This window comes from Pholcus phalangioides, unplaced genomic scaffold, assembly GCF_987345545.1.
Source record: "Pholcus phalangioides strain wild (caught in Gottingen) unplaced genomic scaffold, Ppha-v1.0 ptg000004l_1, whole genome shotgun sequence".
NCBI lineage: Eukaryota > Metazoa > Arthropoda > Arachnida > Araneae > Pholcidae > Pholcus > Pholcus phalangioides.
Genome location: NW_028301597.1, coordinates 25211627 through 25237458, shown reverse-complemented (window position 1 = coordinate 25237458; position 25832 = coordinate 25211627). Strand labels below are relative to the sequence as shown.

Below are 25832 nucleotides of genomic sequence, written 5' to 3'. Positions count from 1 at the left end.
AAAAATTAAATTTTCCCTCTTATTTCTTTGAATGTTGTGCTCTGTCTATTCATTTGGTCATTTTTGTCGCACCATGGTCATTTTCTGCACACAAGGGCTAATTAGACCGACACCTACAATTTATTGCCAACTCCGAATGGCAGGCTTGTTTTTTATACTCATCTAAAGGTTGGTGCGCTAACCCCTCGATGGGGGACTCCCTGCGGTAGCAATTTTTTGCTGCGGTCAAGAAGCAGTTTTTTGTTGTACCCCTGTGTCAGGAAAGTTTTCTGACAATGACGAACTGGGTATCAAACTCGCGACACCTCTAAACATCCTTTGGTACTTTAGGCGAGTATCTTATCGACCGGGCTACCACGCCCTGTCTATTCATTATTTCTTCTTTAATATATGGGGTGATTCTCGCGAAATTGTGTCCCCAACAGTTTACATTAAATATATTTCGAAAAACAAAGGGTCTGTCTGGACTTTTTTTTATAAGGTCTTGTTTTTGTGAAAAGGGGGGTGACTAATTTTGTAAAAAAAAAAATAATTTTATGGAAGCAAAATAATCTTGTTAATTAATTACAAATGAAATGCCATATTGATGGTTTCATTAATTTGAATTTCGTGAAGGGTTAGTTTTTCAGATCCGAAATTTTGTGACGGGTCTGGAAAACAGACCCGAATTTCGGCTGAACAGACACCTGAAAAAGTTGCCATTGTGTTTTTAAGTTTTTTGAATTCATTCGAACAAATTTTCATTCCTTAAGGAAACGTCCATCGAGTCCCCCAGCCCATTTTTCAAATTTTATATATTTTTAGGACAGTATACTTTCATCTTTTTCATGATTTTAAATATTTTTTTATCAATATTTCATAGCGAAATGAAAGTTTTCCTCAGTTTCTGCCCCCCCCCCCCCCCATTTGTGACATTTGGAAAGCAGTGGTTCAAGTCCTTAAATGCTAAAGGACTGGACACACCCTGCTTCCCATCTCAAGGATATATCAAAACGCTCCCGAAAGATGGGTATATCCAGAATGGTTCAAGTCCTACAAGTTTTTGATCAGTGTTGCAAAGCATGCAAAAATGTCTTTCTCCTCCAGTAGGCAAAAATCCTGTAACTTTCTAATGAAAATCCGGCAATTTACTTCAAAAACTGGCAAGCGTACCTTTGAACGTTTAAAATTTTTTTTATGGGCGTAATAAGAATTAAAATAAGTAGTAATACATAAGGGGGACCATATTTTACAAAACATAGCAGTAATTGTCATTTGGTGTCTGACTGTCGTAAAGAATTTCCAGTTTTTCAATGAGACATGCATTTCAATATTTACTGGATATTTCCGCTATGATGTCTTTCGTGAAATCATTATAATTAACAAAGATTTGTAGAAGTTCTTAATTTCTTGCCCATAGACAGTTTTTAGCAATAAATTAAGAACTTTGCTCATAACTTGCGCTGTCCCATATTTTCCAGTATGAAGATCTCGATTTTTTTATTTTAATTTTCTCTATGAAGTATGGTCAGTATAGTAATATAGAGAAAATGAGTTTTTTTTAAAAATCATCTACCAGCCAATTTACAATTAAAAACATATATAAAAAACATGTTTTTTACACCTTCTACATACAGGCTACTGGAGCCTAGGTAGTGTGATGCCACAAAGAGCTTTTTCATGTAATGGGGACGAGCATTGCTTTCTAAAAATTGGCAGCAAAAAAAACACGAACTCAATATTTCTTTTCTCAAGTTTTTGTCATTTTTAAGGAGATTGCAATAATTAAAAACCGGCAATTTCAATTCATAATCCAGAAGCCCTGAGAATGTCCGGAAAATTGGCAAGTCTGCATCAGGTAACCAGAAGAAAGGTTTGATCATAAGTTAGGGAGGGGGGGGGGGGGAAGGGGAGTGTAAAAAAAATCCAAATTTTTTGGTTGCAACATTTCAAACTGCAGTATTGCAGTATTGTTTCATCTAAACACTTTGTTCTGAGAATCCAGCGCGTGCTCTAGCAGAACAAAGCCCGGATATAAGTGCCTTCATAGAAGTCTAAATCAGCCGTGGATTTTGTGTGCCTACTAAAAGCTTTTGTTTCAAACCCCCTAAAGATGCTATACCACAGAATAAACAATGGGGCATTTATATATTATATTCCATGTGGTGATTGCCCGCTTGGCTACATAGGACAAACACGGAGACCCATAAAAACTAGATTAAATGAACATGTTTCCTGTGTTAAAAATAAAGAATGTGAAAAATCGACCATCGTTGTTCACTGCTGGCAAGAGGGCCATTGATTCAAATTTAAAGAAGCCAGTTTTTCACAAAGTGAAATCTATGGCGATTTAGACTTTTACAAAGGCACATACATCCGGGCCTTCAAAAATAAATTAGTAAACGACAGTAAATCAACACCACCCATTGCATCGCCATGGCTTAAATTCATTGACAGGGAATTTAAAGAAAATTCGAATAGACCAATCGGATAGCTTCATTTCACAAGTGGCCAATCAGGTTGTTGCAAAAGACTTACATGCAGGCACTTTACTTCATTCTTGCCACGACGTTTGACTTGAACAGACTTATTGTTTTTTAGCTGAGCAACCAAGATTGAAGATTTGATACTCAATCCAAGTGGGAAACTCGGTCAGCGTGATACTCATCCTCTGAAGACGACACCCATAGTGTGTCGAAATGCATTAGGAATTTTTTAGTATTCCCTGGTATGCGTCTTATTCGTTGACGATTTTTTGAGTATATTTAATTTATTAGCAGGTGAAGAAGTGTCCTTAAGAATTTTTTGGTTGATTCTTTTTTTTCCATTTTTTTGTCCTATTTCGTAAGAATGACCCATATGTGTATGCTGGAGATAAAAAGCACTGTCCCTTTTTTTAAATATCGGAATAAGGTGTAGGACACCAAGTCCCATATCCAATAAATAACAGCTATATTCACTTTATAAAACGAGAGCTCCATAGGAAGGCATACTAAAGAATCTTTAGATGACTCTCTCATAAAATTCCATTTTTTGCAACATGTTGCCCATTTCCCTTCGGCATACAGATGCACTATATACCCATGAGTTTGTGTCCTCTTTGGAATTTAGACATTTCTTTTGAATTTCTAGAAAAAAATACTAGACTAATCATTCTGAAATATTCAACTAAATGCTCAATTACATTGGGCAAGTTTACTAGCTACTCACGGTTTTGCTCGTTGCTCAGAGTTATAGTGTGCCTTCTCGTCCTGGGGGTAGGGGAGAAGGTGGCTAATGCTCAGAAAAAGGAAGGGTTTATTCTAGGGATGCAGCGAATAGCATAGCTGCCAACTTTTAAAAATTAAGATTTTATAAAATATGGGTGTTAACCACTCCCTAATAAATACAGAAGCAAAAGGGATTTTTTCCAAATAAAAATAGGGATTTTCCACTCATAAAAGTTAAAGTGTGAGGAATAAAATTCCTAGTCAAAAATTGAAGTCAAATAAAATAGGGAGGTTAAACCCTTGGGAATAAAACCCCTATGCAAAAAACAAGTGGAATTGGAGCCAAAACTTCAAAATGGTGATTTAAAAAAAAATATTGTGTTCAATCAGAAACGATGTGAACAAACATTCTGTGTGAATGACCCCAAAATCATCGGAAGATGAAGGATAAAAAGCATCAATTTTTGAAGAACACTGACTTTTTGTGACACGCCTGATTTTTTTTTTGATTTCGCATGGGTCATGACATGGGTTTTGTACAACTTGTACAAAAAGAAAAAGTCTGCTCTTTTCTGGAACATTTGATGAAAGGAAATTCATCGGGGAATGAGTATCTTTAAAATTGATTAAATATTTTTTTGTTTATCAGTATTCATGTTTTGTTATCGCACGCAACTTCAACAAAAGAGGAAGTTTTGACCGTATGCGCACTACAATCTGCAATTATTATCCAGGACTACTGGCTGCTACGCTATATCCCTGCATGACAAGACAAACAACTTTTCTTGGGTTTGTAAAACTTCCTTAAAAACGGAATTTCCCACTACCCCCATTTACAACGTGTGACGTCATTCCAAAAGGGGGAAAAAAAACAGAGGCAAAAGACTTTTTGCCCCACAAGAAATTCCTTAGGGATTGTTTTCAGAAGTGGGGATTCTTTTTAAATGAAGTAAGGAATGTTTCGAGACAATTAATGATTTTTTGTGATTTTAGAAAAAATTCGGGAGATTTAAGAACTTTTAGGGAGGTCGAGAGATGAAGCTAAAATTCGGGAGACTAGGCAACTATTCAATAGTGATTTGATCAAATACTGAATATTCAGTTAATATTTTGGCGGAATATCAATTTTCTTAAAAATTTAAATTATAAATAAAATTGGTAAATTTTTAATTGAAAATGATTGAAATTCAATTTTAATTGTACAATTTTCTATTTGAATACTAAAAAAACTGGTAATTGAAAGATTTTTATTTCCATGATATTGAAAATAAAATTTAACGATGATATCAAATAATATAATAATACATGTAACAATTGATTTTAAAGAATCAATTTTTTTTCAACACTTGCTATAATTTTGCATTCAATTAAGAAAAATTCAACCATATTAATATTTACTCCACCTGTAAATCATAAAATTTGCATCTCATTTTCCTCTTTAAATGTTCATAGCCCATATACTCAGAAAATAAAATTTACAAATTAAAATGTTTACTATATTTTCACAAGCACCAAAATTAGTCTTATTCTAGGTCGGGAACACAGTATTTGCAAACAACACCATGACATGCTGATCACACAGATCTTATGTGCAATTCACTAACACACTATTCTCACACTAACCTCGGATATCCGATGTTTCACGGTTAATTTGAAACAGTTTTTGAAAAAACGGGCATTCTCCCAATATGCCATTTCTATCTGAACACTCTGGCCGTCAGACAAAAAAAGACGCAAATGGGGTGTAGTGGGGGTCATTTTGACCCATGGAAACTTTGATCAATCATATAAGGAAAAAAAGAATATAAGTTTTTCAAACACGTGTAAACAACTAGCTTGAAAGGTTGTACTGAAAATAAGATGGTCCAGATGCATTTCTTTCTCAAGGGGTGACAAGATGAAGAATACGTGAGATCAAAATGACCCCACCATGCCAGTTAAGAGGTGATATAATTTTTTTAAGATTAGTTTGGAGGGGGGGGGGGGGGATATGATTGAATATTTGGTCAAACTGAATATTTGGCAAAAAGGCCTAATAGTAACTAAATATTCATCCCATCTCTTTAGTTTGTTTTCCTCCCTCTCCTCCTCTTATTTTGCAGATTATTTCAAACAAGAAACTGTCAAAATAAAATAAGTGGAAATTTTTTTGTGCCCCCCCCCACTCCTACCTATTTAGCTCGAGACCTTAGGGCATTGCCCCAATTGTCCCAGCCTAGTTACTGGATTGTCGCTGCTACTAAAATGAGTAATAACGTTATCTCGTAAATCCACAGTGCTCACTCTGCTAGTGGGAGTAAAATAGAAGAGTGGGCTACTTGTCAGCGTTTTTGTTATCTCCCTGGAGCAATATGGGTGTGGCTACTTTTTATCCCTATCGCTTCGGCTCGCAACGAAAGAAAGAGGGGCAACAAGAAAAAAAGGGGAAAATGAATTGTGCTTCCTCTTCAAGTGAGCGATTTTACTAGTCGTAAGTGAAACTCACTGGGCTAGTTTGAAACTGATTCGCTCACCAGATACTTTACTCACCCAACGTAAATTGAGCCTTAACCAAGATTTTGCTACAAAAAAGGCCGGGGTTAAAAAAATCTATTGATATATTCAACATTTTAAGAACTTCGATTTCTTCCAACATGAGTGGCCTATAAAATGTTAAATATATACTGTGCCTAAAGTTACGAATAGGATGGTTAACGCCAGAAGTGGTCTAAATTATTGTTTTTCAACTACTACCCATAGGTTTCCGCAAGAGTGTCAAAAAAAGTGTTGTCGAATGTTTCTTTGGTTTTGTAGTAAATAATATATCAAGGAAATATTTATGCTTATTTGGGTTCAACAGTTGGGTCAAAATTGCATAAGTGATATGATACTGAATGTATCTGGTTCTTCAGGTTCAGTTGGGTAGCAATGGTCTTGTAACCATCAAAGGATGCTGCATGAACTAAAACTTTGGAAACATCTGGTCTGGATTCTTGGTGTATTTCAGAGGGAAAAATGTGAAGTGGCCAGACTTCTAAAATCGGCTACGAGATATGTGTGAATGTTACTCTTAATCTTATTTTTTGAGAGACAGTATCATAGTCCAGTGATCTTCAACCTTTTTACAAGTATCTGAAAGAAGTTGAACAATTTCATGGACTGCCGAAAATAGGAAAATTTGTGGACTGGCAAAAAAAACAATAAATGAGATAAATATTTTAAGGAAAAAATAAGCAAATTAGAGAACTAATTTGCGGAACCAGCAAAAAATAAAATAAATAGAAACAGAGGCATGAAACGAAAAAACACTGAATGGGGGGGGGGGGGTGCCAGTTGTCCTGTATATACAATGGCTAAAGCTCTTGTGCAGGAGGAAGGGAAGCGTGTTGCATGGCATTGTATATTCATTAATTATCGGAGGTAGGGCACTCAAACAACCCATTTCCCTGGTTCTGGTGCCTATGGGGGAGAAGTAACTTGTGAACTCACAAAAATAAATGGGAGAAATAATTTACGGATTGGCAGAAAATAAATGCATGGGAGAAACAATTTTTAGACAGGCAAAAAAAAAGTAAATTTGAGGAATGATTTGTGAGCCACTTAAAGATAAATTAATAGGAAAAGTAATTTACGGACTGGCATAAAGTAAATTAGAGGTGCAGTTTGCGGACCGGGAAAAAAGGGAGAAACAATTTATACTGTCTTGCTAGACAGAAATAAAGACGAATATAAAGACAGTAAGATGTTTATCAAATCTAAAATTATTCAGCAACTTTATTAATCAGGCAAAATGTTTCATGTACCAGTAGTTGAAGAACACTACAGTAGTTTATTATGATTTCTGCAGACAAGATCGTTCATGAGCAACAAGCAGCAGCAAAGAAAAATCAACAAAAAGAAAAGTTGATACACTCATGGGAAAAATTAACCCTTACAGCGCCAAGATATCTAGCCTAATTTGATGCCTTGCTTGTTTTTTCCAAAATTATGAGATATCTTGCTTTCTTTACCCTTTATTTAGCAGTGTTGCTGTCAAGCACACACAACATGAGTGTCTTTTATATTTTTCAAATAAAGGGATTGTATATTTTGAGCTCATTTCAACATTGATGCTCCTAAGCAACTTCTAAAGCATATGATTTCTACTTGTGAGTTGTTAATGAAATTTCTACAATTACCAGGAGAATGGCTCAAAGGTACACACGTCTCCTGTTTCTTGACCCCCAAAGCAGAATGTTTCTCATTGTTCTGCAACGAGCCCTTCGGCTGACTGGAATTGTTTCTCTGCAATGAAAATTTCCACATAATACTCTTCTCAAAATTCTTCCCAAGATTGTTCTGCAGCATACATTCCAATTTTAATATAAATTCTGTTTTAGGGTTCCTGACAAGTCAAGCAAGAACAATTTTTTACTCTTCTATTTTAAAGGGAAACACCCACATGTAAAGGAGATATATTGCTGTGCATTCTTTTAATAATGATAGTTGAAAGTAAATTGCCAAACAGTAAATGATATTTTTATACTATTCAAAATCAATGTAAACCAAATATGGTGTGTACAACATCCCATATATATTTTTTTAAATATTCACAATTTTTTTGTCATGTAATAGTATTCAGGGTACCTCATTTACTTAATATTTAACCCCTCAAAATTTTTCTCTTCTGGATATTTCAATACTTGCCAATTAAAGGGTTAAAACCCTCAAATGTAACTTGGCTTTACCTAATATAGTCGACTCTCGTTTTTACGGATGAGAGAAATAGTTTGTTAATTGGAGATTTGTAAAATCAACTATCAACTGTAACATGTTTTCCATCCTCTCCAACCTGTCAGATGAACTGCCAGTGCGTGGAGTCAACTTTTGTTCTAATTTTTATAACAGAAAGACAGTGTTTTTTCCTACCCTCCAGGAGATTGTAGGAATATAAATGCAGGGTGTTCTGTTAATGGATCGACAAACTCAGAGGGTTGTTAGTAGGCATCAAGAGGAACAAAAATTGCGATGGAACATGGTGTCACAAACCACGTTGAGAAGGTGAAAATCGCAAAAAAAACATGCAGGTTTTGGCATCACGCTGGAATGACAAGCAATCATTTGGCATCCACCTTTTGCCTCCTCTGGAGTCAGAGCCTGTATCATGCGTTTTTTGCGATTTTCATCCTCTTAGCATGGTTTGCGACACCATGTTCCATTGTATTTTTTGTTCCACTTGATGCCTACTCACAACCCTCTGAGTTTGTCGGCCCATTAACAGAACACCCTGCATATAAAAATACTGAGTATCTCCCTTCCTCTTGGTCTTTTTTTCAAATATTATTCTTACAGTTGGGGGAAAAGCATTATCACCTACATGATATCGGAAGAAAATATTTCTTGGAAAAAAGATGTAACATCTTACAGAGGGTTTGCTGATTTCCACTGTGGCAGTTATAATGTGGGTCAGGGAAATTTTAAAAGCTGCAGAAAGGGTTAAAATTGTCCATTACTATGATCATAAAAAAATAAATTTTGTACAAGTATTACATTGCGAATCTTCATATTTGAATTGCAAGTAATGCATAACTTTTAAAAGTAGCACTGCTGATAACTTCTATCATCTTCATAATCAGATATATGTTAGACAACTATAATAGTGCATATTGCTATGCCTGACGAGAATGAAGTTCCCATGCTTTTCCTGAAAGTAACAAAGCATAGTTTTGCAGAGGGCCCCATCACAGCTATGCTCATTTCCATTATTTTCCTTTAAAATTAATTTATCCTGGGGAATAAGGCTCGGTAGAAACCAGAAAATTTTCTTTTTACATGTGATTGTTTTCTATTTCAGATAATAAATTAACATATTCTTTTTGTTCTATAATATACCTACAGAATTTTATTTCCCATATTTTTCAGACGAGCAACGCCTACAATACCACCTAGACTACCAGACAGGCCTCAAAATGGTAAACTATTTTAGCAGGGGTAGAAAAAAAATTATGGTTCTTTGTGCAATGTTCCAAGTGTCAAAAAGTGAGTGTTAATCGAGCACAATGGAAAGAAAATTTATGATGAGCTAAAATCTAGCATTTATGTATGTTGTGAATGTCCGAGTACTCGTTTCATGACAAAATTTTCTCTCGCTCTTATAGCATAAAATAAGTCATGCCATCTTCTTCATTTTCTATGAAAATTCCAGTTTTTTTTCTCGAAAATTCATATTTTCAAATGCTGGCTAAGTTTTATTTATGTAAATATAGATATGCATGTAAAGAAAGTTGTTAAGTTTTTTTAAATGTGAATTTGATGAAAATTTTTCTGTCAAACAAATGGTTGAAATAAATTTCCTTAGAGTTTTTAACACTTTTTATGTACTTTTAAATAAACTTTCGATATTTATTAGAATAAAAAAAAAATTTTTTCATGATAAATTTCTTTTTTTTTGACAGATTCTTTTATACCTTGATATGAAGCATTTTTATTACACTGGACAACAATGAAATTGTCTTGTATAAAAATATATAATTCCGAAAGGTTTTGACCAACTGTACAATAATATCACCATGGAAAAGGTTTTGTTGGCCATGAGATATTACTATGTTAAATGGTAAAAAGTTTTTTAAGAGCGTTACCATGAAAATGTGGTAGCCATTGGGAATAGTGATTTTATTTCTGAAAAAATACTAAAATTTGTGATCTGTATAACATGTGAATTGATAATCCGTTCTGTAATTCATTGCAATAATTATATCATTCATTCAGGTACCAGACGGGAACCCAAATTTCACTCTTTAAACTCTTCCACATTACAAAAGGGGTGTCCTCACCCTGGCTGACCAAGCATCTAGTTCTAATTGCTCTGTTAATCGATTTTTCACCAGACCAGATGGGAGAGGGGGCCCAAATTTCACTCTTTAAACTCTTCTTCCACATTAAAAGGGTAGCCTACCCTGTCTGACCAAGCATTTAGTTCTAACTGCTCTGTTAATCTATCTTTCTATAAGCACTATTTTAAGTGCTATTTTGATATCCTAAAATTTAGGCTAGTGTTGCTGAGCTAGAACACAATAGAAACGACTTGGTGAGAAAAAATGTGACCAAGATGGTGTACCAGCAACCCCAAATAAGTCTTTTATTCCCACCCACAATCAACTAGACCAGCGATTCTCAACTGGTGCTCCACGGAGCCCTTAGGGATCCTTGTGCACTCTCCAAGGACTCTGTGGAAGCACGAGGAAAATATAAAAAAACGACAGTACAATTTAAAGAAAAATATTTTTAAATAGTAAAAATAAATCACTAACTTCGATGAATAATTTAAAAATTGGCCTGCGAGCTCCGCCATAGAATTTTTTTACTTGTAAGGGGTCCGCAAGTCAAAAAAAGTTGAGAACCACTGAACTAGACCATACATGCTCAACCCATGATGCGTTGTCCAAATGTGACCTTCGGAGTCATCTGATATGTGCACATGATCTCAAACCTGATTCAGTAAGAATGAACTAAGCTGCACATTCTCAGATCACTTAAGTGACCTGCTGCACATTCCCACTAACAGATCAATTAAATGGCCCGTGGGCATTCAAAGATCATTTACTTTCGCCTGTGGCACAACTATAGATCACTTAAGACCCTCTATTGCCTTTAATGTACCCATCTAGTGTTTATACCCAAAAAGAAAACATACATATTTTTTTCCTCAATAGAGTTTAAGGGTGAAAAAAAATTCCCTTGAAAATAAGCTTGAAAATTATTTTTCTAATAGTGATATGTGTATTTTTTAAAGTGGCTGTTGTTCGGAGGTTACTTGTAATGCTAGGTCAATGGGATGCATTCCATTCCAACAAAATTTGTCCATTGTTTGAAGGTGGCCATTAGAGGAAATTTTAGTATATTTTAATTTTAAATATATAATTTTTAATTAATTATAATTCTAATCTTAATTAATTATAATTCTAATCTTGATTAATTATAATTCTAATCTTGATTAATTATAATTCTAACCTTAATTAAATATAATTTTAAATATTTTAGTATATTAACTTGTGCTTCTATATATTGGTGAAATTTCTATATACAGTAAAACCTCGATAAGTCGTCACCTCAAGTTACTGAAAAATTATGACGACTTAAGTGGAGTGCCGTCAGTTTCAATGTGCAATGTTGTGAAAGTCGTATAAATTTAAATTAATATGAAATTTATTAAAGTATGAATCAAAATAACAATATTAATAAAATTTATAGATCGCGAAATAAATAAATATTAGCAATTTTTTACCTTTTTTTTATCTCTTATTACTTAAATTATAGTGATAAAATGTACTGTACACTTTGATTTATACTAGTAATTTTTAATTTAACAGAGCAACTGTTAGTCTAAAGCTATATAAGTAGCTTTTCTTCATAATAGAACTCTCTATTGGACATTAATTTTACATAGACATCAAAAAAATTTAATTTTAGTATTTTAATTCTGCATCAGTAGTTCATGATACAACTACAAAGTAATTCCAACGTGGAGGGGCCCTGGGTAGGGAAAAGTAAACATAAAACCTCAACTTGGGAAAGGACGTCTAATTTTTTCAACAAAGATATTTTGTTTAAATTTCAAGCCCTAAATTAGTAGAGCCGATGCTTTCTATGATTATTTATTATCCGTGGCCATTGCACTTTGACTTAATTTGATTCTTCGATTTAAATAATTTTTGATTTCCTTGCACTATGTGTAATCTTTGACGTATCAATAAATTTTGGTTTTGCCGGAGATGCCCGGGGGGGGGGGGGGGGAAGAGTGCTTACGTTGCTTCTTGCGACAGAGCCTGGGTGTCTCGTGGTTTCTCCAGTAGAGCCCATGCAGAAATGAGATCTAGCTTGAACAGTCTTCAACGTTCCAAAAACCTTAGTCGGCAAATGAACTTCCCAGCGTAACTTTCATTACTTAAACTGTTCCATTTGGGTATATAGGATTTTATGGTGACTTTTAAGCATATGGCAATGCTGTTAACAAGCTCTTTTTTTAATGGGAGCCATAAAAATAGTCTGTTCCACTTTCTCAAATTTTTTCATAGTGACGAGTTAATCGAAATTAGCGACGAGTAAACAAGGGTTTAATAACATTGTTGTCTATGAGAGGTGGAAGGGCCTGAAGAAAAATGACGACTTAACTAGAGTGATGACTTAACTAGGTTTTACTGTATTTGAGTAGTTTCGATGTAGTATATTGTTGTTATATGTGCAATTTCAGAGGAATCTATGGCCAATCCATCTTTTCTATGGTCATGTTTAGCACACCGAATAACATAAATTACTATTTTTATTCAGGAACAGAAGTTTTGTCAAAATTTGTTGTCTAGTGTAATCAATACATTTGTGCATGTTAAAGCCTAAGTTTGTCAAGACTTAGTCTTATGTCTAAGTCTCGTCAGTTCAAAAATCAGCCTAGAGACACAAGATATATAACATTTGATACACAAGAAGCTAGACTGCTTTGGCTTTTCAGACATTGGCTTGACACATATGCAAGTACAATACAAAATAAATAATTGGGAAATATTTCTGAGTTACCATCACCTTTCACTCAAAAGACAGCAATACATAAGCAACAGAAATTGAGACGGTCTTATTTGTAATTTATTTACAAATAACCAAGTCAAAGACTTGCAGAGTTACAGATTTACAAAATAAAACACGTGAGTTTAGTTGGACAATGAAGTAATGTGGGATAAGATTTCGAAAGTATAGTCGAAAGTCAGGCAAAATCGCACATATGTACACATATACATACACAGCAACTGAGTATTCTATTAGGAAAGGGAATCGTACACTAAAAAAAACGACAAAAATATCGTCCAAGCAGAATTTTCACATAAAATATTACCTATCATATTCATCTGAATACACGTTGGTAGTTTCCTGTTTCTCTTCCCCCTCCATTCTTTTCACAGAATCATCAGTTGAAAATCTCAAAATCAGTCACAGAAATTCCTTTCCAGAAGACATTAGAAACGAAGGTTCGGCTTGTGTTTCACCATGTAACTGAGGAAAAAAGAGAAAATTATTCTGAATCTTATCTAAGTTCATTATTTTTGAAAAACTGGTTTTCGAGAGGAATCATGAAGAGCAGATTTATTATTTTTTTATCAAGCCATTTCTATTAGATGCATAATTGCTAGAATGTCTTTGATTTTGACAAATGATAAAATCGTGATCCATGATGATTAGAAAAGAAAAAACCATGGCAGTGACTAGTGATTATCACTGGGGTCTTCAACCTTTCAGACACGGCGGGCCAAATTGAAATTCCCATGGAGCCCGCAGGCCACCAATTCATGTAATTTAGTGACATCTTGATGGAAGGGGCCCAACGGGATCCCCCGAGTTAAACAGGGCCAAAAAAAATTCAATTTAAAAAAATTATTTCAGAACAAAAAAAAATTTTCAATTATTTTTGTTCTGAAATATTTTTTTTCACCAATTCTGAATTTTTTTTTGCATAATTACTGATTCAATTAATTCTGGAGATTAATTTTAATCTGAAATCACTTGAAATGATTACTTTGGTAATTTCAGAATTATTTTCCTTCTCAATATACCTCAAAATCATTTCTTTCAGTAATAATACAATTACTTTTTTATTGATCACTTTTTTATTGATCGTGAAATAATTTCTATCAGAAATTATATACACTGAAGAGCCAAAAAAACTGGTACACCTGCCTAATATCGTGTAGGGTCCCCGCGAGCCTGTAGAAGTGACGCAACACGACGTAGCATGGACTCGACTAATGTCTGAAGTAGTGCTGGAGGTAATTGACACCATGAATCATGCAGAGCTGTCCATAAATCCGTAGGAGTAAGAGGGGGTGGAGATCTCTTATGAACAGCACGTTGCAAGGCATCCCTGATATGTTCAATAATGTTCATGTCTGGGGATTTAAGTGGCCAGAGGAAGTGTCTATAGTCAGAAGAGTGTTCCTGGAGCCACTCTGTAGCAATTCTGGACGTGTGGGGTGTCGCATTGTCCTGCTGAAATTGTCCAAGTCCGTCGGAATGCACAATGGACATGAATGGGTGCAGGTGATCAGACAGGATGCTTACGTACCTGTCACCTGTCAGAGTCGTATCTAGACATATCAGGGGTCCCATATCATGCCAACTGCACACGCCCCATACCATCACAGAGCCTCCACCAGCTTGAACAGTCCCCTGTTTAAATGTAGGGTCCATGGATTCATGAGGTTGTCTCCATACCCGTACACGTCCATCAGCTCGAAGCAATTGGAACCGAGACTCGTCAGACCAGGCAACGTGTTTCCAGTCCTCAACAGTCCAATGTCGGTGTTGTCGGGTCCAGGCGAGGCGTAAAGCTTTGTGTCGTGCAGTCATCAAGGGTACACGAGTGGGCCTTCGGCTCCAAAAGCCCATATCGATGATGTTTCGTTGAATGGTTCGCACGCTGACACTTGTTGATGGCCCAGCATTGAAATCTGCAGCAATTTGGGGAAGGGTTGCACGTCTGTCACGTTTAATGATTCTCGTCAATCGTCGTTGGTCCTGTTCTTTCATGATCTTTTTCCGGCCGCAGCGATGTTGTATATTTAATTTTTTACCAGATTCCAGATATTCACGGTACACTCGTGAAATGGTCGTACGTGAAAATCCAAATTTCATCGCTACCTCGGAGATACTATGTCCCATCTCTCGTGCGCAGACTATAACACCACGTTCAAACTCACTTAAATCTCGATAACCTGCCATTGTAGCAGCAGTAACCGATCTAACAACTATGTCAGACACTTGTTGTGTTATATAGGCGTTGCCGACCGCAGCGCCGTACTCTGATTGGTTCCATATCTCTTTATTTGCATATGCATGCCTGTACCAGTTTTTTTGGCTCTTCAGTTTACATCAATGAGAAAAATAGATAATTTTGTAAGTTATTTTTTTTTCACTAATTTTGAAATCAGTTTATTTCTAAAATTCAAAAGTTATTTCTCTCAGTAATTATGAATTTTCACCAATTCTGGAATTATTTCATTTATTTTAGAATAATTTTTCATCAATTCCGAAACTATTCGATGTTCAAGGAAAAATTAGAGTTAATTATCAAGTTCTTTTATTGATTGTTTATAGCAGGGATGCTCTACTTCAATAGTCGCAGGTTACTTGAATTGTTTGGTAAGTGCTGCAGATCACAATGCAATGAAATTGTTCGAAATTTTCAAATTGTTTTCGCAATTTTAAATGACATGGTAACAATTTTAAAATAGCAATCATGGTTATTTTCTCATTGAACTTCTCTGCAGTATTCATCAAAAGCCTGTTGGCATCCACAATTTGAAACAAAAAATTTGAGGTCTCAATTGTAATACCCACTGTCTGATCACAAAAAGTGAATGATATTGGAAGTGTCGTTTATTTGTCAAAAACCCTAGAACCTCACCCAGCTGATCAGGAGCCACACTGTCACACAAACTTTATAAATTTCTCCGCCTATCCAGTCAGTTATCCAAGGTGGTCACATGGTCTCTATGAATACCATCTTCTACACTGAGGATATCTACCACAGTGGCAGACAAAACATATGTCATTAAAATGACTATCACTGCATGAAAAGTTGTAATAATTTTATAATCTTCGGCCATGAAATACTACCATTTCTCAACAACTCAAATAAATCAAGAATTAATTTCATAGATTGTGATTCCATGTTCACACAACTGTATTCAAGTCTGCCTTAATCATCAGACTCAAGGGGTGAATTCATGATGCAACGCGGAAGTGCACAACCTCCACCCAAGTGTGGCCTGCAAAAAGGTTCCATCTCATACCTTAGAGGTGTTTAATAATATCTAAATACACATAACACGATAAGTAAACCATTTTGTGTCTGCAAGTGGTAGCAATCTCTCACATGCAGTGTTATGCTCTCTGATGCAGTGTTAATGTACCATATATAAATACCTTCTCACACGAATTATATCGTTGAATACCAGCAAACTAAATAATGATTAAATATGGATTCTCACCTTTTCAAAATTATTCGAAGAGTCACATTGTCAAACCATTTTTTATTTTTGGAAGAAATTTTATTATAAGCAAATTGATGGAAGGTGTGCATTCGTGTTAGCTACATGAAATAGAATTTCTTCTTTGTCATAAATTGATTCTCATCATCATGAACTGATGATGAGAATCATCATCAGTTCTGATAACGTCAATCAATCTGATAACGTCAGTAAGCTGCTGAATCACTCATTGACGATTTACAATACAGGAAAAAAAAGAGAAAAAATTTTCATTTCACAAATACAGAAAGTAAGCATCCAACTATTTTATATACAGGGTGTTCTGTTAGTGGACCAACAAACTCAGATGTGTTCTCTGACATGTCAGTACACAACAAAAGGAACAAAAATTGAAATGAGGGAAAAATTGCAAATGGACCACGTTGAGAGGGTGTAAATTACAAATAACACATACAGGTTTTGAGGTCATGCTGAACACAACTGCTCGTGTACTTGTCAACGGGAAATTGGCAAACTGTTGCACAGCACGGTTTCTTCCATTTGAGGAGTGCATACATTGCACTCCCTGCACCACCCCATGCTGGGTGGAAGGTTCCCCCTCTCCCATAGTAGTTGATCGATCGTGGCGAAGGTAGTGTGGTGTGGACAATGCCTCATTGGATATTGCTGTTGGTACATTCATTGTGCTAAGCACCCATTGCCATCTGCTCGACCATAAATCAGATGCACATCAGCGTATTCCTCATTCGTGTGGTCAGCCATCACGATACTCATTGAAACAAACAACTAACTGCTACACATGCTTACTACTGCAATAGCGCTAATTTACACTGTCCGCAGTGCATGATCCTACCCCAGCGCATGCGTTTTGCAATGCTGCTTACATCAGATATGGTGAGCGGACTCACTAACGCATTTAGCGATCAACTGACATCCAACTTTTGTCTCAGAGCCTGCATGCAATTTTCACGATTTTCACCCTCTCAACGTGGTTGGACACCACATTCCATTGCAATTTTTGTTCCTCTTGATGCCTACTAACACCTCTTGCCAACCCTCTGAGTTTGTTGTTCCAATAACAGAACACCTTGTATTTCAGATTACAGTAGGATCCCGATTATCCAAGCTAAATGTGGATTGGACCTAACTTTGAAACCTCAGTTATTCCAGACCTTTTTAGAATTTTGGCAATAAATTAAATGAATACTGTATTCACTGCATTAGCTGGCATGCCTCCAAACTCAAGGGACACCAGATTTTTGAATGCTGGGGACTGCTCTGTTCCTGGCATGCCAAGAAAAGCAAGGTTTAATAAGGATCATAGTCATTATGCATTCAATCAATTTCGATAGATTTTTATAATAAAGATATTCAAGAATTTTTTTCTCTGAACAAGTTTGCCGCGATTCTAGATGTTTAGCACATCGTTTTACTTTGCACCTAATTTTCAAAATGAATTTATGAAAAGTACCTAAGATAACCCAAAACTTTGTTAACTAAGGTAAGGATAATCAGAATCCTATTGTATTTGTGCAGTTTATCAAACAACTGGACTGATGCAGTTATCAGTGATGCAAATTCATGATACAAAGCAGCCCCAACCATTCAATAATCATTTACACAACAAAAATTTCCAAAAAAAAAATTTAACTCTGTCATACCTGTCAAGGATTTCCCAGAATCGAAGCAAATTTGCTCTATCAAGATGTCGCTTATTCCTGCTCAGTTGGATTACATGGACAGCCCATTTGCCAACATTTGCATCCAGTTTCATTTCGTCCCACTTCAGATGGAATGCTTTAACTACAATTAAAAGGCATAAAATATAAACGTGCGTCTGATGAAAAGACAGAATAATATAAATAAAAATACAGCATTGTGATTACTTCCACTTGAAATCCACCAATATGGAAAAAAATGACAGTAGTCTGAAAACGTTGAGGTGCTAGGATTATTCAAAATTCCTTTTCAAAGCCTCTCTGTTTACTACCAATAACAAGTTTTCTTTCATTTTGTCCTACCACAATACGAGTAATTTCAATCTTAATTTGATCATTTTTGTCGTGGTGCGACAAAGCATCACAGTGATTTTCTGCACACTTAGACCGGGACCTACTATTTATTGCCGATTCCGAACAGCAGGTTTTTTTTTTTAATACTCATCGAGAGGTTGGTGCGCCACTCCCTCGATGGGGGACTCCCTGCGATAGCAATTTTTTCTGTGGTCATGTCGCCTTTTTTGTTGTGCCCCTGTGTCAGGAAAGTTTTCTGACAAGGACGAACTGGGTATCGAACTCGCAACACCTCTAAACATCCTTTGGCACTTTAGGCCAGTATCTTATCGACCTGGGCTACAGTGTCCAATTTCAGTCTTAAGAACTGGGGGGGGGGGGGGGTGTCTTGATCCATAAGGCACTCCTCTCTATATTAAATTATAGTTCATATTCATAGTTCAAAAAAGAAAAGAAACCATTCATATTGAGCTCTCGGGTCCTCAAGCTTGTCATTTTGACTTATAAAGAGGCCATGGATCTTGGCACTTGTGTAATGAATGCACTAAGGACATAACAGGTAAGAGTAGGTGCCCCCCCCCCTTATAAACAGTAATTTTTCCATCACTTTTTGGATAATCTGAGTTTTCATTTATCCGAGGTGGTGTCTGTCCCAATTCACCTCAGATTATCGGGACTCTACCATAGACGCCAATTTTGCAGAATGAGAATTCGGCCCGGATATACATTTTTGCACAGATCCAAATTCTGAACAAAAAATAAATTTAAAAAAGGATTTTTAGAAAGCAATAGTGACTTTTTATTAACAAAAGAAATTTCCCCGTTTGCAAAAGAGTGACATCGTGCAAGCCCTCAGAGATTAGCACCAAGTGTAGAAGGAATGAGATGGTTTATGATGGCAAACACTTCCTCCGCAATTTAAGGATAATTAAGCATTTATAGATAATAAAAATTACAGAACCTACAAGAACGGGACAATACAAGCAGACTGCGTTGCTTGAACGGCAAAAACGTAAGCCGAGTTCCCCCATCACGCAGGCAGCACCATCGAGACGTGTGGTGACAGTAGTATCCAGTGGTGGATGCTGTCACCACACAAGTTACTAATCATTGCCATTTAGTAGGTTAAATTACCTGTCACTATTATTTTCAAATCACATCACACCAACAAAAAAATTGCCATCAGGCCTGAAACGGGACACAGACTTGGTGGGGCATATGGTCAAATTATATACAAGTCATCTCGCCAATTTCAGATGGAGAAAGGACAAATTTATGCTTGCGCTGTTTAGTGAATTTTTTCTCCTGCACCCCCCCCCCCCCCACTTTGCAATTTTTACATCATGCTTACGGCATATCATTTTGGGGATTGAAAACGAAAAAACATATTTTTTCTTGGTAAATTCTTTAAGAATAATTCCTCCTTCCCAAAAGTAGGGACTTTTTACAATTGCGGTCGAAATTTAGAAGGCATAAGTATTTTTGGGGGATCCAGGAGATGGAGTAGAAATTAGACTTGACTGCTATGCTCTATACAGAAAAAAAAAAGTTCAATAGAGTTTTCCTTTAAATAATAAAAACCTGATTGCCAGACTAAGTTCTTCTTCATTCTCATAATCAAAAAAAGGGAACATCAAATTTCATAATGAGAGCTATCAGCCCAACAATCAAAGATATATGAAAAGAAAATACACATTAAAACTCACTTCGTGAGAATATTTCCACAGGATTACCATGCCATGGCCAACCCTTGAACTGCCATGCAGGTCCTTGGACAAAAACTGCAACTACTCTTTCCCTGGAAAACATAAAACAATCAAAATACTCTATTGTGTTGTTGTTCATGTAGCAATGTGATCCTTTTCTTATAAAATTGATGCTAGCCTAGTTTTTAACTGTGAATAAATGTGTGTTCCATTCAGAGTTACAAAAAAAGGTACTTTCTGTTACAACCATTTTTCGACACCAAATTGCCACATTTTGGCATGATTCTTTCCACACAATTTCGAAGCAATACTATGCTTTTTGCTACAATTTTCTTTCTGCACACCTTTGGCATGATACTAGGCTTGTTGATACAATATTTAGGCTTCATGGCATGATATTGAGTGAGAACATTGCGATATAAAATGTTTAACAGAATTCATCGGAATATCCTCGAATGTAAACCAGCACCACTGAAATGAAAGCTATATCAAAGATACTGCACGTTTGATACTTCATCTTCACATCAATAATAGAGTTCTGTTGGATCAAGCAACACCTTCAATGTTGCAACAGAAATATGTTACGTTGCTAGGGGAAAAATGTACGACATTAACTGAAGAGTAATGAAAAATGTGGTTGCATGAGAGAGCCCAACCAAGTCTGAGGAAACTTGCCAGGAAAGAAGTTGAGCCAAATTGGCAATGTAAATTTGCCAAAACGAAAAAGGTGCCAATTGGTCAGAGAAGTGGTCACCAAGACAAAAAAAGCACTAAGTGGATGGTTATAATGGAGAAGTGCTGAAAAAAGTAATCTCAACAAATTTTAGACATGGTTAAGTCTTAAGTTAACTTAGTCTTAACTTCAAGGCTTTAATGCAAAAAAGCAGAAAATTAATGAAGAATGAACCACGGGTGGAAGGAGAGTTTTATTATAGTATTTAGTATTTCTATCATTCATGTTGTGCAGCCATGAAAAGTCACAAATTAATGAGTGTTTACCATACTTCAAATTAAACACATATTACGATTCTTGAAAAATATACTGTTTAGCAACTTACATACCTATTGATAAAGCAATAAAAAAAAATATACTGAATTATTCAAATATCAGTTTTATGTATTTACAGGGTTTGTGTGATACTTTTATCTATCAATTCTATGCACCATGTCATCAAAGATGTATTTTAAGCATTACATGTAATAAAAAACAAGACTAAACTCACCATTCATCATCCATTAGTTTCAAAGGATTCTCGATAACACGGTACGGCACAGACAAGCCACCTTCTTTCCGTCGTTGAATAAGCACTTCATTTTCTCTTTTGCAACCTTGATTTTTCTTACCCTCCGTATCCACATAACTGGTAACAAACAAAGGGGAAAAAATTGCTTCCTATACTGAGCAATTGAAATCATTTTTCAAAGAAAACAAAATATTTTTACCATGAATTTTGGCTCAAGTATAATAGAACCTCGATTTTGTTGGAAAGAGTGTGGGTCCAGAGTCACTTGAGATATCAAGAACCTTAGCTAATAGAGTTATGATAGTTCAAAATGTAAGAGGAGTTCAGTCCTAACTTCAAGGATTATGTGTGTGTTATGGTTGAGCTCCCTGAGCAGGGTATGAAAATATCACGATTTAAAAAAAATGTTCATCAATTTTTTATTTAAATCAGATTTTTTGATTAAAATTAACTGGATGCTTATCAACTGAAACAAATCTTGTTAATCATTAGGAATGCATATTTTGATATCACCTACCTATTTTTTTCACCTTTAAATCTCTCAAATTCAATGCAGCATTAATGAATAAACTGCAAACGAACAATAAACAAACTACAAGCAAGAAAATATGAACACCAAAATTCTGTGTTTATGTAACATGAAAGGTCATTGAGCCTATATGAACTTAATGGATTAACATTTCTCTTATAGAGAAAAGTGCTTTGATTCATGAGGGCTTCCCGCCTTCAAGTGAATGTCTGGTGTCAACTCGGTATCGGGGGGCAGTATGCAGGGCCAGACTTCAGGTGTGAAGGGTGCAGCCACGCCAGGCTGCTAAATTTTAGAGGGCGCAAAATGGAATAAAAATGCTTTGATTAAATTACTTCTTAGCAAAGCAATAGCTCAGAATTATGTCGAGACAGGGAACCCATAAGTCGAGGGTTTCGACAGAACCTTCTCCCAGCCAGGTTCTTGAGTTTGGGCTCCGGGAAAATATTAAATTTTAGGGGCCCCTTATGTGAAAGAGTTCTTTGAGGCAGAGGCATGAAGAGGGACCTCTGCCTGTAATAGAAAAAAAACTGCCAATTCCATAGCCTTGAAAATATGTGAACCCTAAGCAACCTGTTTGGCCGTGCAAGAAATAGGCCCTGCTCTAAGCCAAGAAGAAAAATAGTGGGGTTGATCCCCTGGATGCTGGACTGGAATGAGCACGAAATTCTTCCTTTAACAGCATGTTTAAAACTACATATGGGGTAGGGGGGGGACAAAATACATGCTTGCCCCAGCTGAAAGAGTATTTAATTGCAGCTCTGGGATAGATAATCCACCATCTAGCCCTAACAGTCCTTCCATTTTGGTGCGCTGAGTACAGATATTGTAGACATGCCTCCCCATTTTGCAGCAGAGAGAGGGTCCTCAGCAGGGTTTAAGCTGGATAAAAAAAATCCTTTCGCAAAAAGGCAAAAATGAAGGGAAAAGCTTTAGCAAAATGCTACAATGCTAATGTAATGATTGATGGATGGAAGTCTACTCGTTTCATACATCCTATACGCATTTTTGCGGAAATGGCTACTACTTCTTTCACATTCTACGATTTTCTTTCGCCTTTTGCGAAAAATGCGACCGTAGCTTAAACCCTGGTCCCCAGGACAAATATTTTTCATTGTCCCCTTTATAGTGAATTCATAAGGTGAAGAAACAAAATTAATACGAATTGTTGCTTAAACCAGGCTGGAACCCTGTCAGCCCAACACTCTTGGGGGGGCAGGGGGGGGGTGAGCGTGATTATAAAGTAGCAGTTTGCAACCTTGAATTGCCTGGGCACACAATCACAATTTTACTTGCAGGGCGATAGCCCCAACTTTATTGCCAAGTGGTTTTTTTTACCATAAATATAGTGTAAAAAAAAAACCATAACTACACAGTTTGATAGTCGTTCTCGGGTGTTAATGCAAACCTGGTGTATGCCAGAGTGCTGAAGACACTGGAGGATTAAGAAAAATCATTTCAGAAGACTGCAAAGCTGTTTTCACACCGCGACGCAAAATACTTACGCCCGTTCCTGCATATAAGGTACAAGGTTTCTTGATTCATTTGATTTACAGCCAAAGGATCATTCAGTATCAATTAAATGAAAAACATTCCAGGGGTTGTCACCTTTCTGTTGGTGGGTCAACATGATGGTCAGCTGCAGCGTTGCAGACTGCACTAGTGGTGCCACTTCGGCATATAAGCAACACATTATGTCCAACAGTATTTATGTTGGCACAAAATCTATTATTATTTTAAATATTATTATTATGCAACTGGGGCATAAAATTCAAGGCTTTAACTCTAATTTCTGTTGTTTGTTTATTGGGGTAACACTAGTGCCCCATAATGCATATGCAATGCATTGGGGCATTAAGTATATATACATACTTATTGCAGTTATGCCCAAGTTTAGCTTCCCATATTTTCTGCATTTTTTTCCATGCACAAAATTAGAAATAATAGAACAGCTATCTTTCTGCACTGTAGCTAAAGATTAGGTTCAAGTATATATTTACCAGACCTATATTTTGAGTTATATTAGTTTTTTGCATTTAAGAATTTTTTTTACGGCTATAATAAGAACTAATGTGCAAATACATAAGGCGACCATGACTCACTTCATTAATCATTTCTGTACTTTTCTTATTTGCTGCCTGACTACTTAATTTCTAATGTTCAAAGGATATGTTGAAAATTTTTTTTTCCACGAAATCATTCACAGAGGGAGTTCATTTCTCACTCATTGGCAATTTTTAACAATTGAAAAATTTCTCCCAGAATAAACACTTTTTTTGTCAACAATTAGTGATTCCCCATATTTTCCCATTTATGGATCCTCATTTTCAGTATTTTTTGCTATAAAATATGGTCAACATATCCATATGGGGAGCAATAAAAAAAAATACTGTAAATAAATTACCTACCAGCTGTTGAACGATCAAATATATGTAAAAAACAATCTGCTTTCAACATGAACCATGCTTGTTTATGTTTAGATTAACAGACTGTAGCCACCATCCTTACAAAGTTTTCTTCTTATCATGCTGATGACAATAATTGAAAAGCAGACAATATTAATTTATAATACATCTGCCTTGAAAATTTTGTGAAATCCAGCATCACCGGCCTAAATACAGAAGTTCGCGGCTCTGAGAATCTGGCTTCTTTTTTATTTTTAAATTTTTTTTGGTTGGGGTGCAGCAAGATATTTTACAGACAAACTATATTGAGTGTTACCAATAAATTTGGTGGTACTAATCAGTTATCTGGATGACAGTTAATTGGCATTTGAAAAACCAGCCAATTGTCCTAAGTAGAAATGTTATATGGTCAAAGCAGGATACAGGTAAAAAAAAAGATGGCAGCTAGTGAGATGAGTTCACAACCAAGCCTGATCAAAGGCTATTGACGATGTTGCTGATGTATCAATCCCCTGAACTTTTAATGATATAAAACAGTTACATTTTAAATTTAAAAAAAAATTAAATGGTTTCATAAGTAAAAGAGGTTTCTATTTAAATTGCAACCATTAATAGAAATGTCAAGCTTCAATCAATGTAACATACTATAAATCTAAATCACGCTAATTGGAAAAAGCATTCAAATGGTCGTCCAGATAACCGACTAGCAGGGCTGGACAAATACCAGGTGGCCATGGCAACTAAAAAATTGATATTGAACCTAAAATTTCTTTTATGTGGTTACTAAATTGCAGTCTGAGAGCAGCACAAAATGTTTGGAATTTATAGTAGCCAACATGAAAAGGGGGTCACTATGCTATGGAAAAAGTAAAAAAAAAAACATTTTATTTTGGATCTTTTTTCCTATGGGTAAAAATTTTTTTGTGCCTAGATTTTTTTGTGATTTGTCCAGCCCTGACAAAATTTCATTTAGTCGTAATTTGGAGTCATTTCGAATCTCCTGATTCCATAGTAATCTGGCAAAAATTTATGATGTTGCCGAAATGCCTTGTATCAGGTACAGGTGGCGGAAAAAGTTTGGGAATTCAGTTTGAATAGTTAATACGTATTCTCACCGAAAATCTTGTAAGATATCTTTAGCATTATACATCGTGATAAGCGAAGTTGTGGCAGCAGGAATGATGATTATAGGTGTTTTTGAAACTGAAATAAAAGAAAACAATTAACAATGCTACGTGGATAAATATATGCAGGTAACTAAGGAAAAAACACAAGAAATACATTTTTTTATATTATTTGTAAAGTTGTGTCATAGATATTATTTTTATAATTGTAGCTTTCTTAATCCTAATAATGTAAAACTAAAGTGCTGTGAAACTTAATAGAATAAGACTTAGAAAAAATATATTTGAAGATATATCATGCTATGTTAAAGATCAAAGTTTTATGTTAAAGGATTTAACATGTTAAAGATCAATCGGTACCAAATGCATTCATAAAGAAATATGCAATAGTTTTCAGATGCTAAAGACGTGGAACATAACTATCTGTTTGGTAGATGTATTCATAAAATTTGTGTAAAACTACTAAGAGAAGTGGTTTGGGCAATAACGCATGTAACTAATCAGTCAAAATGGCTGCGTCTGCAGTGAAGAAGGCATTTTGTATTCTTGAATTGAGAAAATCAAAATCGATAACTGTTGTGAAACAATATGTTTAATAATAGAACAATAAAGTTTTCGCTATCGTCCTGGAC

At 35.6% G+C, this 25832-nt stretch overlaps 2 protein-coding genes across 4 annotated transcripts in view; one reads left to right on the top strand and one right to left on the bottom strand.

Moving 5' to 3' along the window:
• LOC149086976 (dynamin-like) overlaps positions 1-9513 on the top strand; it is a 52253-nt gene extending 42740 nt beyond the window's left edge. For 2 of the 3 annotated variants that reach the window (XM_089231184.1, XM_089231187.1), the window contains one exon: positions 9069-9513. In XM_089231184.1, the coding sequence (XP_089087310.1) occupies positions 9069-9132 (64 nt within the window). In that variant the 3' untranslated portion in view covers positions 9133-9513. The remainder of the gene's footprint in view (positions 1-9068) is intronic. The other variant, XM_089231185.1, reaches the window with a different exon arrangement.
• Positions 9514-12760: 3247 nt separating this feature from the next.
• hyx (cell division cycle 73 hyrax) overlaps positions 12761-25832 on the bottom strand; it is a 31364-nt gene continuing 18292 nt past the window's right edge. The window contains exons 11-15 of the mRNA XM_089231183.1: positions 25192-25279; positions 21122-21259; positions 19899-19990; positions 17842-17983; positions 12761-13187 (exon numbers count right to left, since the gene is read on the bottom strand). Of these exons, the coding sequence (XP_089087309.1) occupies positions 13151-13187; positions 17842-17983; positions 19899-19990; positions 21122-21259; positions 25192-25279 (497 nt within the window). The 3' untranslated portion in view covers positions 12761-13150. The remainder of the gene's footprint in view (positions 13188-17841; positions 17984-19898; positions 19991-21121; positions 21260-25191; positions 25280-25832) is intronic.